Source organism: Eriocheir sinensis, chromosome 37, assembly GCF_024679095.1.
Source record: "Eriocheir sinensis breed Jianghai 21 chromosome 37, ASM2467909v1, whole genome shotgun sequence".
NCBI lineage: Eukaryota > Metazoa > Arthropoda > Malacostraca > Decapoda > Varunidae > Eriocheir > Eriocheir sinensis.
Window position 1 is genome coordinate 14,138,139 of NC_066545.1, and position 17,159 is coordinate 14,155,297.

General features: G+C 49.1%; 1 protein-coding gene across 6 annotated transcripts in view; it reads left to right on the forward strand.

Annotated features, from left to right (window-relative positions):
* Positions 1-9,709, forward strand: part of LOC127008300 (myocardin-related transcription factor B-like) — an 81,311-nt gene extending 71,602 nt beyond the window's left edge. For all 6 annotated transcript variants that reach the window (XM_050880137.1, XM_050880136.1, XM_050880139.1 and 3 more), the window contains 8 exons: positions 67-623; positions 741-860; positions 1,330-1,600; positions 2,029-2,421; positions 2,664-3,486; positions 3,622-3,916; positions 4,366-4,438; positions 4,679-9,709. In XM_050880137.1, the coding sequence (XP_050736094.1) occupies positions 67-623; positions 741-860; positions 1,330-1,600; positions 2,029-2,421; positions 2,664-3,486; positions 3,622-3,916; positions 4,366-4,438; positions 4,679-5,529 (3,383 nt within the window). In that variant the 3' untranslated portion in view covers positions 5,530-9,709. The remainder of the gene's footprint in view (positions 1-66; positions 624-740; positions 861-1,329; positions 1,601-2,028; positions 2,422-2,663; positions 3,487-3,621; positions 3,917-4,365; positions 4,439-4,678) is intronic.
* Positions 9,710-17,159: the final 7,450 nt, after the last annotated feature.

The window sequence follows — 17,159 nt, forward strand, 5'->3', positions numbered from 1 at the left end:
GAAGAGTGTAGATGAAGTGAGTGTCCTGAGGGTTGTGGGTGCTGACGGGTGTGCTGGCATCCACAGAGGGGCAGCTGATGTTCAAGAGCACCAGCGAAGGGGAGCCACGCAAGCACCCAAGTCTCTACGTGCAGTATGAGGATGAGTCGAGCAGCGAGGGCGCCATGTCCCCAGACCAGGTGGAGGGCGTGGGCAGCGGCAACTCCTCCTCCTCCTCCTCGTCAGGCGTGCGCGAGCTGCTCTCCTCCCCCTCCCCCGTCCTTATTGAGCCCCTCATCCCCGCCTCCACCTCCGTCCCCACCCCAGTAGTAGCCACGGTCATCACCCGGCCTCCCCCGCCTCCCCCCACTGGCCCTGTCGCTTCCCCCTCCCTCACCTCCACCACCTCCTCTCTCTCCCCACTCTCATCCCTAGCCTCCCCTCCACAGCACCCCCTCCTGCCCTCCCCCCAGGCTTCCACAATCACACAGACGCTCTTTGTCACCCGTACGCCCCTCCCACACGCCTTGACCACGCCGCCCCTCCAGAACTCGGCCCCCGGCAAGGACCAGTCAAAAAGCCGCAAGAAGTCAAAGGTGAAGAGCCAACCCAAGGCGAGAACCATCAAGTTCCATGAGTACAAGGTAGGCAGACACAGCCACTTTAGGAAACAGTACGGAAATGACAATAACTTCCTTCCATTGATAGCGATTCAGGCTGTGACGGCTGCTTGAGACTCACTGAGCACCCTTCCTCCGCAGGGCCCACCAAGTGCAGTCAAGAGGGAGTCCAGCAGCAGCAGCCAGACTGAGACCTCCTACGATATACTTCTGCAGCAGCAACAGCTCTTCCTACAGTGCCAGCTGGAGCTCAAGCAGAAGGTAGGAGGAGGCAACCCTGTTTGAGACTTACAAATGTAATAACGGGATGTGGGAGATGTGATGAGAAGTAGATTCTAGAGCGAAGCAAGTGTGAAACAGAGATGATGGTTGTGCACTCAATAGGTGTGTGTGCTCTTACAAGGATGTGTGAAGGTGTGTATATGAAGGTAAAGTTTAGAGCATACACCATGAGAAGGATAAATATCAGGGAGGTGAGCGTATTCAATCATCAAGTGTGGGAGAGACTCATAGCCTGTCCAATCCTTTAAGGGAAAATAAGGACATTAAAGGAGAAGATACAGTACTGAAATTGACTTCTCTTCAGGCTACTCAGTTCTCTACTTTTATAGAGGGAGTGCTTAGTGGGCTTTACCTTTTATTATATTGGTGCTTTCTTCACTATAAAAAAAAATCATTATGACCCCATACACTATATCACTATGCCTCACCTCCACCCCTCCTCCGCCAGTACCCACAGATCATCCTCCCTGCGGGCCTCAAGCCGTCCGCCAGCAATGACAGCGCCAGCCTGCCCGGGGTCATCAAGGTGGCGCCCACACCCCCGCCGCTGCCCTCCTCCTCCGTCACCAGTGGCCTCACCCTCTCCCAGGTCCTCCACACCCCCACCCACACCCCATCCTCCACACCCACCCCTGCCTCCACTCCCCCGGCCCCTCCACCACCCCCCACGCCGCCGGAGCTGAGCATCCGTCTACACACCAAGCTGGAGGATATGAAAGGTAGGGATGACGTACACACATACACACACACACACAAATGAATAAACAAAATAGATCAATAAATGAAAAAGAATAGAAAGAAAAATAAGGAATAAAAAAATAAGAAATAGAAATAAAAATAACAAGATAAAATAAAGTAAGAAATAAAGAAATAAATATATGGTATGGTAAGCCTTTCAAGGTATACAATTAGACTGAAACATAAACTAAATCAATCAACAGCAGAAATAAGAAGTTTCCGCAATAGAACAGAGTGCCCAAGACATAGAGATATAGTTGCTTGTGATAATATAGCAATAGAACAGCAGTAAGTGATGATAAAAGGCTGAGATGATGTATTGATTCTAAAGTAATTGTTAACTCCAATGATAAGATGTAATACGTGTTGACTAAATACAATGATGATGATGGTGGTCTTTGCTCCCCAGTGTCTGACCTGAAGGCTGAGCTGAAGAAGAGGAACCTCCCAGTGTCAGGGTCAAAACCTCAGCTCATCGACCGCCTGAGAGCCCACAGCAACCACAGCAGCCACAGCACCCCCACCACAGCCCCCACGCCCACCACCACCACCACCATTGCCGCTGCCCCCGCCACGCCCTCCTCCGTGACACTCCGCCTGGGCAGCGTGGAGAGGGAGATACATTTGGAAGGGGAGGAGAGGACCACGCCTGCCACCACCACCACTACTACTGGTGTTCCTTCCTCCGCCTCGTGCTCCTCCACCTCCACCACCACCACCACCGTGCAGTTACCTGAGCCCTCGCCCGTTGCCACCCCCACCCCCACCCCCACACACTTCACCTACACAGACGAGTCATCAGGTAGGTTCCTTGTGCGCCTGAGTTTCAAAATTCAGATGAGTTTAGTCGTGCAATGTTCTGCCTTGAAGATAAGGAATGGGAGTAAAAGTAATACTTGTATTTGTGTCACTTAATAAGTTAATATTCATGCAGGGTCAGTGCTTTAGGAGGAGTGCCAAGAATTAATAATCAGAACTGGTTTCATAAATGTGTTTAGTGTTTGTTTTGCCAAGGCTTTAGTTTAACGCCTCGTCTCCTCCCAGTGCCAGGGCTGCTGGAGGCCTCCATGGACATGGCTGAGGAGGGGGGCTCCCGCTCCCCCACCTTCTCCCAGGTTTCGGGCTGCTCCACGCGGCCCTCCAGTGTGGCCCCCATGGAGGTGGACTTTGACTCAGCCATGGACACCAGTGAACTCACCCCCCTCACCCCTCTCAGCCTTCAATTGAGTGAGGGTGGGTCCATCAACACTCCACCTCCCCCTCCACCACCCCCACCCCCACCTCCACCCCCTGCAGTGGTGTCACTGAGTTCCCCTGCCCCCAGCCCTGCTCCTGCCCCAGGGGAGACCATGGACAGGCTGCAGCGGCGGATAGAGGAGCTGCAGCGTGAGTTGCGGCACACCCAGCTGCAGCTGCAGCTTCAGCAGCAGCAGAGCCTCATGAAGGCGCAGGAGCAGCAGCGTCGTAGTCAGCCTGACGCCAAGCTGAGCCAGAAGCTCATCCTGCAGCAACACATCCACAACAAGAAACAGCAACAGCAGCAGCAGCAGCTTCAAAGCCACCTACAGCAGCTGCACCACCTGCAGCAGCAGCACCAGCAGCTGTTGCAGCAGCATGTAGTGCAGCAGGAGCCTCCAAAGACCCGGCCAATACAGAACGGGCCGACCATGGGCGGCGGAGAAGTGAGAGTCAAGCTGGAGAACGGGTGGGACCAGCTGCTGGCCTCCCCCAGCCCCCCCGCAGCCTCTACCACCACTGCCACCACCACCATCACTACATCCACCTCCACCCTCCCGCTGCGGGGCCAGCGGGCAAACTTCTCACTCGTCCCTGCCCAGAATGGCCTCACTCTCAACACCCATCACAGGTGAGTTGGCCACCACCACCCCTCAGCCCCTTGCTGGGCTGTTACTGGAGGTGCTCCTTGTTTTTGTCATGTATACTTATCTCAATGGTTCATGGGTGTGGCCTTGACATGATCATGAACCCCTTCCTCCCCCAGGGCTGCGTCGCTGCCTAACTTCTCTGGTCTCATCGTCACCACCAGCGGCTGCAACGCCACCACCATCAACAACATCATCAACAACAACACCAGTCACCACAACAACAACAACACTCCCATCACCTGTAGTAATCACAACCTCATCAACAGTCTCACCAATAACATCACCACCACAATCAACAACAACGTCAATAACAACAACACCATGAACCACAACAGCATCACGGAGCCGCGGTTTGTGATCAAGCCGCCGCCCAACTACGACGAGGCCACCAAGCAGCTCAAAGGCTCCATGGTAAGGCTGACGTGCGCTCGTAATGGATCAACGTACCATCTCAAATCCTTGCAAGTTAAATGAAATCAGGATAAAGGGGGACATCCATCTCTTTTTGCATATCATAATCATATAAGTATATAAATAATGAAAAGTAGAGCATGTCTATTTATTAAAGGTAAATAGAACATTGTACCATAATTATCATCTGTTTAACATCAGATTTTCCCATACTCTCTTTTGAGACAGCCGATGACATGCTTCAAAATATTTCTATCCATAGTCTCATCCAATACCATAACAGCCTTTCCATATCGTTTTCTGTCACTTTCCATAGAATATACAGACTTTAGTTTATTCAGTGTTTGTCTATCCCATGATATATATATTGAAATAAATGTAGATTTAACCCTAAGGATGGGGAGTATAAAAACAGAGGGCAAGACTAACATTGTGGTACTTCCTTCCAGACCCCCAACAAGAAGCTGTCCATCAAGAGCCAGGCTGTGGATGACGTCTTGGAGATACTGATCAAGAACGGAGGTGAGGCAGAGGGCAGGGCAGGGAGGTGTGGTTAAGGATGGTGCTGGGCTTACCTTTGGGGTCTCAAATATTCTTCTAAGGCCTGAGGTCATGAATTAGCTCTCACGATGATAAGGAAAACTGTTGATGTGGGTGTGGGTGCTTCTTTTCTTTTCTTTTTTTTTTCTTTTTTTATTCTGTATGCAATGCTTGCTGAGGATGATGGTTCCTGTTGTACTCATGCTCGCCTTCATCCCTCAGAACTGCCTCCAAGTGCAGCGCAGGACCCTCACACCCCAACACCCCCCGTCCGGAGCTGCCGTGCCGCCCCGGTCTTCACCACAGCAGCCACCACCTCTGCCCTCTTCAGCCCCATCCCCATCTCCTCCGCAGCCTTCACCACCGCCAGCCCTGCCTCACTGCTGGTCACGTCACTCAGCCCCATCCCGATGACTGTGGAGGGAGGTGCTGTGCCGCCGCCGCCCCCTCCACCGCCACCTCCCCCACACTCTAGTCAGCGCATGGGGCCTGCGCAAGTCCCGCCAGCACCCGGCCCCTGCCCCTCCCCCACGGGGAGTGGAGGCCTGTCGTCACACTCCCTCTTCGCCGATCTGGTGATGGAAGGTTCCAACCAGCCCCCGCTTGACCTGCCCCTGGACCTGGACCTGCCAGGGCTGGAGGGCATGGAGCTGGGTGCCCTGGAGCCCTCCCTGGAGGGGCCTCCCGCCCCCACACCCGGCTCCACCCAAGACGTCATTCTGTTGTCACGACCCCCCGACCCAACGCCTCCCATGGAGGTCAAGATGGAATCCGCGGAAGATGTGGACGTGGCCTCCTGGTTGGACTCACTGGTGCCCCCCACCTCAGGGACCCCCTTGGTCCCCAACCCCTTCACCCCCTGGCCCACCCACCTGGTGAGCCTCGGGGGCCTGGAGGGCGGGAGTGGCAGCCGGGCCTGCCAGAGCACCCCCACGCCCAGCCTGCACCAGAGTGACCCACTGCTCTCCCACACGCAGGACCAGCTGGACCTCTTCAGCCTGGAGGAAGTGGACCTTAAGGCCCATGACCTCACCTCCGGCCTTTCCTGGGACCGCATAGACTTTGCCGCATGAGTGACATGCAGGCCCGGCGGGCGCCCCCTGCCCACCCCCCGGACCAGTCAGGGACCACGGGCCCCGGCGCCGGCCCCGCCCTGGGCCAGGACGCTGTGCTAATGTCTGTGATGAGCATGAGTGCCTTACAGTACTCTACAGAGGACCAGCAGTGTTAGTTGATACTTCCGTAGGTTGTGTTTGCTGCGTACACTCTCCCCGGGCACCCCTCGGGGCCCCAGACTGTGCGGGGGAGTGATGTACATACGAGTGTCTCTGTAAATACTGCCCCGCCTCCCTCTTGTTAAATGGTGCTGTTCTGATGACTGTGCTGGCTGCACGGGGCTGTAACGCCCCGCTGACTTGCGCTGACCCTGGGTTAGCCACGAGCGTGTAACATAATGTTAACTCTATTCTAAGTTTTGGGAACAAGTCAACCCCTTCCAGAAATTTGCTGTGTGCTTGCCTTGCAGGAGTGTGCTTGAAGTGTGAGATGTACATGAGCTGTAACTATCCTGCCTCTGCTGGGCAGACTGCATGGGCCCTCAAGGCAGGCACACACTGCAACCATTCCATGACCTCCTGCCCTTGGCCTCGCGCCTCCCCCTCCCTGCCCATTCACCTGCCCTCCACCGCAGCCTCAGCCAGGCATCTTATATACCACAGATCTCTAAGAGTGTCTCCGCTCCCCCAGTTGATCCCCGCCGGCCAGCCCGGCGTGCGGGGTCCTGGGACACAGCACACCCTCTGGGCCCAACCTCTCCCCATTCCCCCCAGACCAAGCCACATGCCCCCCCCCTGCCTGTGACCCACCCCACCAGCAGGCCCAGTGTAGTACTGTCACTGCCATGGTCACCCTGCCCCCCTTGGCTGTGAGTGAGGGGGAAAGGAGTGAGTGAAGGGCACCAGGTGAGGGAGTGCCCGAGTATTCCCTCTGTTACCTAGGTGTCAAATATGTCTGCTTTTGCTCAGACCTATTGTCTTCCTCTGCCTCCTCCTCCTCCTCTTCCATCTCCCTAATCTTGTCTTCAATCTGTTCTTAATTTTGACTTTGCCTTCCTTGCTGTTGTCTTTTCCAACACTTCCCTCAACACTAACACCTCGCCTGACTCTGCTGGTCATGTGGCTTCCACCTTGACGTAATAAACTAATTCCTGTGAGACAGCGCACCACCACCACCACCACCACGTACAGCAATTACTAAGACTGCAAGACACTGCCACTCAAAACAGGGAACAAGTTTGCCATGTAGTATGAGTACACACACACACACACACACACACACACACACACACACACACACACATTTTGTAGTACATAACAACTTAACATATAAAATACATAATAAAATCCCAGTAGTAACATGGTTGTCAGTATCTATCCAACCTAGACACATTACAGTATCTATATAGTTAACCTGTGGAATCATGAAACAAACAGAGGAGGCGGTGTGTGGACAAACAAGTAGTTCAATAAGACGGGACCCTGCGAGCATAATAATCCTAAAAGTCAAACACACAAACACGCACACAAACGCAAACATACAAAAACACAACCAAGACCAAAACTATTGATCTCGGGCTTCTACGAATTTTCACCACCAAGACAGAGTTAGGTTAAAGTCTCCATCCCAGCTCTCACCTCCTAGCGGGCACTCAAGCAAGTACCCCAGCCTCCCCCTGTACAGATCCTTACCCTTGGGCATTTTCCCCCATGCTAAACACGGCCATTGTTGCTTGTTGGGAACGGCAGATGCTAACCACCTTCCTTGACCTTCCCATTTCGCCCCTCCCTTACTTACCTACCCCATGCAGGCGCCACCCCAAGACCAAACCCTCCCCTCCCCCCCAATGGGCTTTTCCAGTAACCAAGAGCCGGAGCCACAGCGTCGGTTGGAGTGTTCACCGCAGCTCAACACTATAGTCTCTGGCCGTCCTGTCTTAGGGGCGGCCCACCTCTTAGTGTGCCAAAATGAAAACGACCCATGGCGGATATTTTGCACAGTGGTTAATTTTGCACGTTTCAACAACCCAACCAACCACCCAACATTCCATGACAGTTTAGGGGAATGGAGGCTGCAGCTCAGATCGCCTGCCTGTGAGAGACGACGCATTCCACTTCGAGGGATGCGTTGTGTGTGATGTGTGATGTGAGGGTGCGTGTTTTGTTGCGGGTGTTGCCTAAAAGTAGTTTGGAAATTTTGTGTGTGCATTAATTTATTCGAGTGTGTGTGTGTGTGTGTGTGTGTGTGTGTGTGTGTGTGTGTGTGTGTGTGGCTTTTGCTTGTTTGGGAATGTGTGGGTGTGGGTGTGGATGTGTGTCTGAGGTGGATGAATGTAAAACTGAAACTGGCTGACTGGCTGCAAAGGAGTCTGTCTGTCATCATCATAAAGCTGATTTGAAGAACGTTTTCTGCATGTTCAACCTGGTTTATCCTTGTAAGCTACTTAATTCAATAGCTTATGTGTGTCATTAGGTGGTTGCCTCACTATTTATGGCGACGCACCTTGGAAATCCATCGTTGATACCAGTGATATTTTTGTGACATACCAACCGGAATTATTATGACTATATTATTGAATGTGAATCTCAGTCCTTATGTACAACTAGTTTAACCATCAAGTAAGTGATTATTAGCCTTTACAAACCCCAAGCTGACCGGGAGATTTGAATGTGCCGCAGTGATTGAAGACGACCTGAATGTCAATCTTTTTTGTGTGTTTGTGTGGCAGAAGTCTTGACCAAACGCTGTTATTATTTGTCTTTGTTACGGTTCCCTCGTTTTGGTGTGAATATGGATGTTGGACGTCACGGTGTAGCTTTGCCCCTTTGTTGCCCGGTTCGATTCCTGCATTTGTATAGCGCTTTGAGTCTCCGTGTGACCCCAAATTCTGCGTCAAATTTATCGGAGCCAAACTGGTGTGCAGGTGAAAATTTGAGGTACCTATTGATCCTACTTAAGGACATGCTCAATCTGTGTGCAGGAAGTAAATACATATATATATTTTGATAGTTTTCAAGGTTAGAAACGGCTGAACCCCCTGTACATGTGTGTCCCTGGTTTTGTATTGGTCTGTCTGTCCTGATGTCCGTGTGTCACTTCAAAAAGAACCTCCAACTTTTGTGTGCCAAGAGGCTCAAGCAGTCCTACTTAGTGTCTAAAATTTGGAGTATAATTACGGCTGTAGCACAAAATTTTGGTACGAGGATAATCTTTACACTTGTAGATAAAATTTGGAAAGTAGAAGATAACTTAGGGTTCCTGAATCTGGGTGCAGTTGTGTAGTAGTGGCCATCTGGTGCATAATATTGTGATGAGATGGTTCATCCATAGTTCCTTTGGGTGTGTGTGTGTGAGCTGAAGGGAGTTCCATCCCTCGTGAAGGTTGGGGTTTGCCTCCAGGTGGACGGACGCCCCAGAGCTGCCTCCCCTGGCACGGCCTCGTTACATTGTTAATATGCATGATTTACAAGTATTCTCCCTTCACCTACCCAATGTTCCTCAAGGCAACATTGTATTTAAATCCATAAAGAATTTACTGCTTTTGGACACTTTTGAATGGTGAAGCAAACTTTGCTAAATGATGTAGGACTTTGACATTGTTTTGTTATTCCATTATGGAGAGAACGAGTTAATAACTACTGTTTTTATCCATGTTCCATGACAATGCTCAGATCAAGTACATTCAAGTAATGTACGTCTTGTAAATTAGTGTTATACAGCTGCTGCAACAGTATGCATTGATACGTAAATTTAGATCTTGTAGAACTTATTACTACTTGAAAGTGTAAATGTGATATGTAATTCTAGAAGCACTTAACTGTAAAAAGTGTGAGGCAGGTCGTTTCCAAGTTATGCATGAATAGCACCGAGACGCCAAGACTGTAGTGAATATCAAAACTTTGCTTTAATGAGCTTCTGTGGTGTGTGTGTGTGTGTGTGTGTGTGTGTGTGTGTCAGAGAGAGAGAGAGAGAGAGAGAGAGGCGCATTTACTCTGAAGGCATTACGTGTCCGCCTCGCCAGGCCTTGCCGCGCGCCGCTGCCCCGCGGCCCGGCCCGCGGCGCCTGGCTGCGGCCGCCGGTGAACACTCCCTCACGCTGCGGCGACGCTCGGGACGCTTCGCTCTGTCTGCCACAACGTTACAAAATTATGTGGATCATATTTGTCAGGTGAATTAAATAAATTATATGGCACTTGGCGAGACTGCGTTTATGTTTACCTTGTTATTGGTTTAGATGAGCTTTATTTACATTTTTTCCTGTTTAGTCCTTGTTCTGCATCCTCCTGTAGGCCTAGAATGAAAATTTATTCGGGTCACGTGATGGTCGGTCAAACAGGTGACACTCCAGTCGTGATAAGTGAGATAAGGAAGCATGACGAGGGAGGATGGCGTCACAGGACCTGTTTCCCTCATCTGCGTGCCGAGCGTCGGGTATTTGCTGGCCGGCCTATCAGTCTCCAGCGTTGTGTGCTGAGTGTGCTCCCTGATGACCAACAAGTAACTGATGTAAAAAAGAGAAATTGACACCAACCTATATCGTCGGTGCCCACCTGCTCACAATCATCTTTCCCAGGTTAATTCACTATGCTATTTCACTATCTTTTATTTAATTCATCCAAAATAATCCGTCTCGCCTCCTCAAGCGGCCGCCACAGACGCAGGCGAGTCCCACAGTAGGTAATGATGCAGTTCGATGCCGTGCCGAACTGTTGGGTTCATGTGCGTAACGACTGCTCACTTGTTCGCCAGTCAAATACTCGACTGTCGGCAACCATATTGAGGGGAAAAAGGTCCAGTGTAACGCCAGCTTCAGCCCTTGCAGTAACAACACCACCACCATCTTTGCAACAATAGGCCAGTCTCAAAATTTATCCTGGACCAGCTGGAACTAAAGAAGAGGAACACGTAACGGACTGGAGCGAAGTGGTGAACCGCCTTTGAACATCAAGTAAGTAAGGTCAGGGTTGTATGTATTGTATCTACACACGAATGATTTTTTTCTTAATGTAACTCCCATGTTCTTGGTTGAAGTAGCGTGTAGCCTATATAGCAAGCACGTTTAGCTCTAGTCTCTCCTCACCGTAGAAAACCACAACAACAACCGCGCATGACAACTGTATTGCTCTTTAAGTTTCATACCATGGGCGGACACGGTGCGCAGTCCAACACGAGAGCTTGCAGAGTATAATTGTATATATCTCTAATAACTACACCCGTCGAGACCGTAGCTAGCTTTTCTCTCATGGAATTTATGGGTCAATGGAGCAAATTAACTTTTTGACACATGGCGGCTTTATATACTGCCTTGCTTTCTCTCACTTTCTGCTCCCCGTCATTAATTGATTGTCCATCGATTGCCTTCTCGTCCTCCCCGCAAGGTCTTTCTCTCTCAGCTTGCCTCCCTCAGTGCGTGTTTCTCCCCCCCCCCCCTTTCTCTCCTTCCCTCCCACCCCCTCTTCTCCCTCTTCTCCCTTTCCTTGCCTCCCTCAGTGCGTGTTTCTCCCCCCTTTCTCTCCTTCCCTCCCACCCCCTCTTCTCCCTCTTCTCCCTTTCCTTGCCTCCCTCAGTGCGTGTTTCTCCCCCCTTTCTCTCCTTCCCTCCCACCCCTCTTCTCCCTCTTCTCCTTTCCTTGCCTCCCTCAGTGCGTGTTTCTCCTCCCCCCTTTCTCTCCTTCCCTCCCACCCCCTCTTCTCCCTCTTCTCCCTTTCCTTGCCTCCCTCAGTGCGTGTTTCTCCTCCCCTTTTCTCTCTTTCGCTCCCTCTCGCTCTTCTTTGACCTTTGCTTTCCCCTTCTTATCCCCTCTTATCCCCCTCTGTCAATCTCTAACCCCTCCCCTTTTTTTCCCTTCCATCGCCCTTTCACTATTCTTCAGCAACACCCCACCTCTTGGCCCTCCCCCACCCCCCTACTCACCGCGACCCCCCTTCACGCCCCCTCCACCCCCAATCCATTTCGCTGCCTCTTCCTCCCTATTCCCCCACCCCCCATTCATTTCACCCACCCACCTGAACCCCTCCCTACCCCTCTCACGCCCCCACCCCATATTCACCGAGCCCCCCTTCACGTCCCTCCACCCCCCAATCCATTTGGCTACCCCTTCCTCCCTATCCCCCCCATTCATTACACTCACCCACCTGAACCCCTCCACTACCCTCCCCCGCCCCCCTCACGCTCCCCGCCCCCCGGTTCGGACCCACTCAAAGGCTCAGTTCGGTTTGACAGCTCGCGATACCTTTTCCCGGAACACTGGCTAATATTTTCCGAGTCTATCAATATTTGCTGAGGCGAAGGTGTGAGAGAAGGTGTGGAAGGGGCGGAGGAGAGGGCGAAGCGGTGGTGGTGGTTTTGAAGGTGTATTATGGTGATGATGGGTGTGGTGGTGATGATGATGTGGAAAGAGGGGAGAGGGAGGGGGTAACATGATGGTGGTGGTGGTGTTGTTGAGGGGGTGGTGATGGAGGTATGGTTTCGTGGTGATGATGTGGAGAGGAGGAGAGGGGGAAGGGAGGTAAAGTGGTGGTGGTGGTGATGAGGGGGGGAGGTGATGGAGGTATGGTTTGGTGGTGGTGATGATGATGTGGAGGGGGGGGGGGTGAGAGGTGGAAAGCAAAGGGTGGTGTTGGTGGTGACGGCCGGTGTTGGTGGTGACTGGTCGTTGTGGTGGTGGTAATGATGATGGGGAAAAGGGGAAAGGGTGAAGGTAAAGGGTGGTGTTGGTGGTGACGGTATTGGCGGTGGTGGTGGTGGTGGTGATGAAGGTACAGTTTGTTGGTGGTGGTGATGATGGAGAAGTGTGAAGGGGGGGAGGAGAGAGTGAATGCATAGATCATAGTGAAGGTATATATATTAAAGTGCAGTGGTGGTGGTGGTGGTGATGGATTGGAGTTGTAGGTGGTGGTGATGATAGAGGTGGTGATGATGATGTACGTAGTATTAGGAGACCGGAGTGAGGGTGGAACTACTACTACTACTACTACTACTACTACTACTACTACTACTACTACTACTACTACTACTACTACTACTACTACTACTACGACAGCTATATAGCTACTGTTATGGTTAAGTGGAAATCGATCTTTTCGTTGAAGTAAAATAAATGAATTGATGATGATTGAGAGGAGCCGGCCGAGGGTACACAGAGAGAGAGAGAGAGAGAGAGAGAGAGAGAGAGAGAGAGAGGAATGATAATCTTGTTCTCCGGCGGCTTCTTCAGCGAAAGAGATAAGACGTTTTTTTCTGATAACGAACACACACACACACACACACACACACACACACACACACACACATACGCACACATATACCCGAATTGTTCAAGAGAAATCAACTGGCCCTCTTCAACCCTCTCTCTCTCTCTCTCTCTCTCTCTCTCTCTCTCTGACTCACCATTCTCACTCTCCCTCCTTCCCTTTAACCCGAAGAGAGAGAATTGATGATAGAATCCTCCCTTTGTCACCGTATGTTACAGGAAGACAACAACAACAACAACAACAACAACAACAACAACAACAACAAAACAACAACAACAACGCCCTCATTATCAGCAGCAGAAGTTGTTACAAAGTGGGTCACGTATGATTTATATGAGGCGAATAAACGACAAACATGGTCTAAATAATTATTAAGCGTGAGTACTAGAAGGGAGGGAGGGAGAGAGGAAGGGAGGGAGGGAGGCTGAGAGGAAGGAAGGGAAGGGAGGGAGGAAGGGAGGAAAGAGAGATAAGGAGGGGAGGAGAGAAAGGGGAAAGAGAACAGAGGAGGAAGGGAGAGATGGAGAAAGGAAGGAAAGAGGACAGAGGAGAGAGGAAGGAAGAGAAGGGAGGGAAGAGAGGTAGGGAGGGGAGGAAAGACAGGGGAAAGGGAACAGAGGAGGAAGGGAGAGATGAAGAGAGGATGGGAAGCGAACAGAGAAGAGAGGAAGGAAGGAAGGAAGGAACGACAGGGAGGAAAGGAGAGAAAGGGGAAAGGGAACAGAGGAGGAAGGGAGAGATGGAGAGAGGAAGGGAAGGGGACAGAGAAGAGAGGAAGGAAGGAAGGAAGGAAGGAAAGGCTGAAAGGAAGAAGGGAAGGGAAGGAGGAAGGGAGACAGGAAGGGGAGAGATCGAGGGGGTGAAGGGAAGGAAGGCAGGAAGGGCAGGAGGGAGGAAGGGATCGAGGCTGTTCATTTATTTACAAAGTTCTTGATTTGTGACTCCATTCTCGTATACTCGATGCATTTTTTTATTTTTTTTAAAGTTTTAAGTTGGAAATGTCACGAATTTTTATATATAGCCTTCGCATTTAGATTATATTATGTCTTCTTATGCTGTGAACTAATGATGATGATAATAGTAATAATAATAATAATAGTAATAATAATAATAATAATAATAATAATAATAATAATAATAATAATAATAATAATAATAATAATAATAGGCTAATAAAGAAAATCAGAAGTGAAAAATATGAATTACTTATAGGCTATCATTTTGCTTTTATCAGATTCGCTAATTCTATCTTGACTAGGCTATATTAGTTTACGGATCCTTCTTAATTAACTTTATATTGTGCTTGCTACCTAATTAACTTCAAGATCCACGTGCAAATATATTCATAACCACACAAACTTAATTAATTTGTGTATAGCTTTATGGGGACTTATATTTAGCTCTCATTTTAATTATTCATAAATCCCGCTACGATACGCCTTAAATTTGGAACAGAGAGAGAGAGAGAGAGAGAGAGAGAGAGAGAGAGAGAGAGAGAGAGAGAGAGAGAGAGAGAGAAAGCTTTCGATGACTCATTATAAGGGGAGGGAGAGAGGATGAGGAAGAAAAAAAGATATTTGCAATCCTAATACTACTTTCTCTCTCTCTCTCTCTCTCTCTCTCTCTCTCTCTCTCTCTCTCTCTCTCTCTACCTTTTCCTTCTTTTTTCATTTTTTCTTCATTTTCACCTCCGTTTTCTTCTCTTCCCTCCGTCACGTCATCCTTCCTCATATCACGTCTCTCTCTCTCTCTCTCTCTCTCTCTCTCTCTCTCTACACCTTTTTCTTCTTTTTTCATTTTTTCTTCATTTTCACCTCCGTTTTCTTCTTTTAATCCCTCCGTCACCTCCTCCCTCCTCATATCACGTCTCTCTCTCTCTCTCTCTCTCTCTCTCTCTCTCTCTCTCTCTCTCTCTCTCTGACAAAGGCATTTTTCACGCGGCCTCTGACAGGAAATACTTGCGGTCATCACTTGCAATGACAGCTGATGATGCAGAGACCTCAAGAAAGAAAGACGACGACCCTCTCTCTCTCTCTCTCTCTCTCTCTCTCTCTCTCTCTCTCTCTCTCTCTCTCTCTCTCTCTCTCTCGTGAAAAAAAGATAGATTCCAATCGCACATCACACACGCCTTGATCCTTCAGACACTCTCGATCGCTTTCGTGTGACACTCTAGGAATTTTATCACCGTCCTTAGCAGAACAGAAAGAGGAGAAAAGAAGAGGAATAAGAATAAAAAGAACAGGAACAAGAACAAGAACAAGAAGAACAAGCAACAGAAGCAATATAGACCAATAGAAGCGACAACGGAAAAGGAAGAATAAAAAACAGAAGAGACAGAAGAAGAAAAAGAAGAACAGGAAGAGCAAGAAGAACAACAAACAAGAACAAAAAGAAGCATTATCAGAACATTTAACAACGATATACCAGCACAGAGAAAAAGACAAAAGAAGAAAAAGCAGAACAAAAACAAGAACAAGACAAATAACGAACAGGAATAATAAGAAGAACAATCACAAGAAGCAAAACCAGCCACCATACCACCACCACACCACCACCACCACCACCACCTCCGTCAGAGTTCACAGTGACCTGGAAAACGCCGTCGTAGTGAAAGTCGGACAAGGTCAGGGACGGGAGGTGGAAATATGCCCAGGGAACGGACTGAGAGGAGGGATTGTCTTATGACCTCCTCTGGCTGGGTGACGTGTGAGGAGGTGTCTGTTGCACTCTTGAAGGGATGCTGGAGAGGGTATCAAGCACTTACGCTATTTTTAGGCTCCCTCAAGTTGATAGTTCGTGATAGATAGACAGTTAAAGATGCCCAAAGAAACGTAGCTACTGTCATTTCGCTGTTTGCTTGTGTATTGGCGTGTGAGGAGCCAGCTGTTGCACTCTTGAAGGGATGCTGGAAGGGGTATCAAGCACTTACGCTATTTTTAGGCTTCCTCAAATTGATAGTTCGTGATGGATAGACAGTTGAAGATGCCCAAAGAAACGTAGCTAGTGTCTTTTTGCTGCTTGCTTGTGAAGGCGTGTGAGGAGCCAGCTGTTGAACTCTTGAAGGGATGATGGAGAAGCTATCATGCACTTAAACTATTCTTAGGCTTCCTCAAATTGATAGTTCGTGATGGATAGACAGTTAAAGATGCCCAAAGAAACGTAGCTACTGTCTTTTCGCTGTTTGCTTGTGTATTGGCGTGTGTGGAGCCAGCTGTTGCACTCTTGAAGGGATGCTGGAGAGGCTATCATGCACTTAAACTATTCTTAGGCTTCCTCAAATTGATAGTTCGTGATGGATAGACAGCTGAAGATGCCCAAAGAAACGTAGCTACTGTCTTTTCGCTGTTTGCTTGTATAGGCGTGTGAGGAGCCAGCTGTTGCACTCTTGAAGGGATGCTGGAAGGGGTATCTTGCATCTTTACTATACCAGGCTTCTTCATTTAAATAGTTCGTGACATATAGACAATTTAATATGCCTAGGGAACGTACTATAGGGATCAAATGTCTTCTCGTCTCTTCTCATGTGTGGGCGTGTAAGTAGACAGCTGTTATGAAAGTAGAGTTGCTGTGATCTTTAAAGGATGCTAAGGGGGTATTATGCACCATTTGATAAGGGTTTCGTATACGTTGTTGTAGATATTTCCATGGATTTGACCCTTGTGATAGTTCGCCAAGGTTTCAGCGCCGCGAATATAAAAAAGCACTCCTGATTTCCCTTATGGAGTTTGGAAATAGTTTTAATAAGAACCGAAAGCATCTGAGTAAAACGAACCTTAATCGCACCTCAAAAGAGTATTGGATGAGATTTAACTAGAGTCGTAATTAGAGAAACATAGAGATAATTACCCTACACGCTTTTTAATTGCATACCTCTGGCCATCCTTCCTTCCTCTCCGTCCCTCCCCATCTCTCTTTGTCCCTCGTGTGAGTCAGGGACGGCAAAAAGTCGGGTTCAAGGGACGAGGTTAGAAGGGGTGACGTGTAGGAGAGTTCGAAGGGCAAAAAAGAGTTCGAGAAGGGTGGAGATAACTGCGGTGATAGGGATGAGGACGAGGAGGATAAGGAGATGTAGGTGGAATGTGTGGTGATAGTGGTACGTGGTGGTAGTGGTAGTAGTAGTAGTAGTAGTAGTAGTAGTAGTAGTAGTAGTAAAGAAGAAGAAAAAAAGAACAAGAACAAGAAGAACAAGGACAAGAACAAATAGAAGAAGAAAGAGAAAGAGAAAACAGAAACAAAAAGAAAGAGAAAAAGAGAAGAATAAAATAAGAAAAAAAGAAATAAAAAAGATAAAAATAAAGAGAAGTAGCAGTAGTTGTTTGTTGTTGTTTGTTGTTGTTGTTGATATCGTTGTTCCTGCATCGACACATACACTACACAAACACAGCCAAATAAAA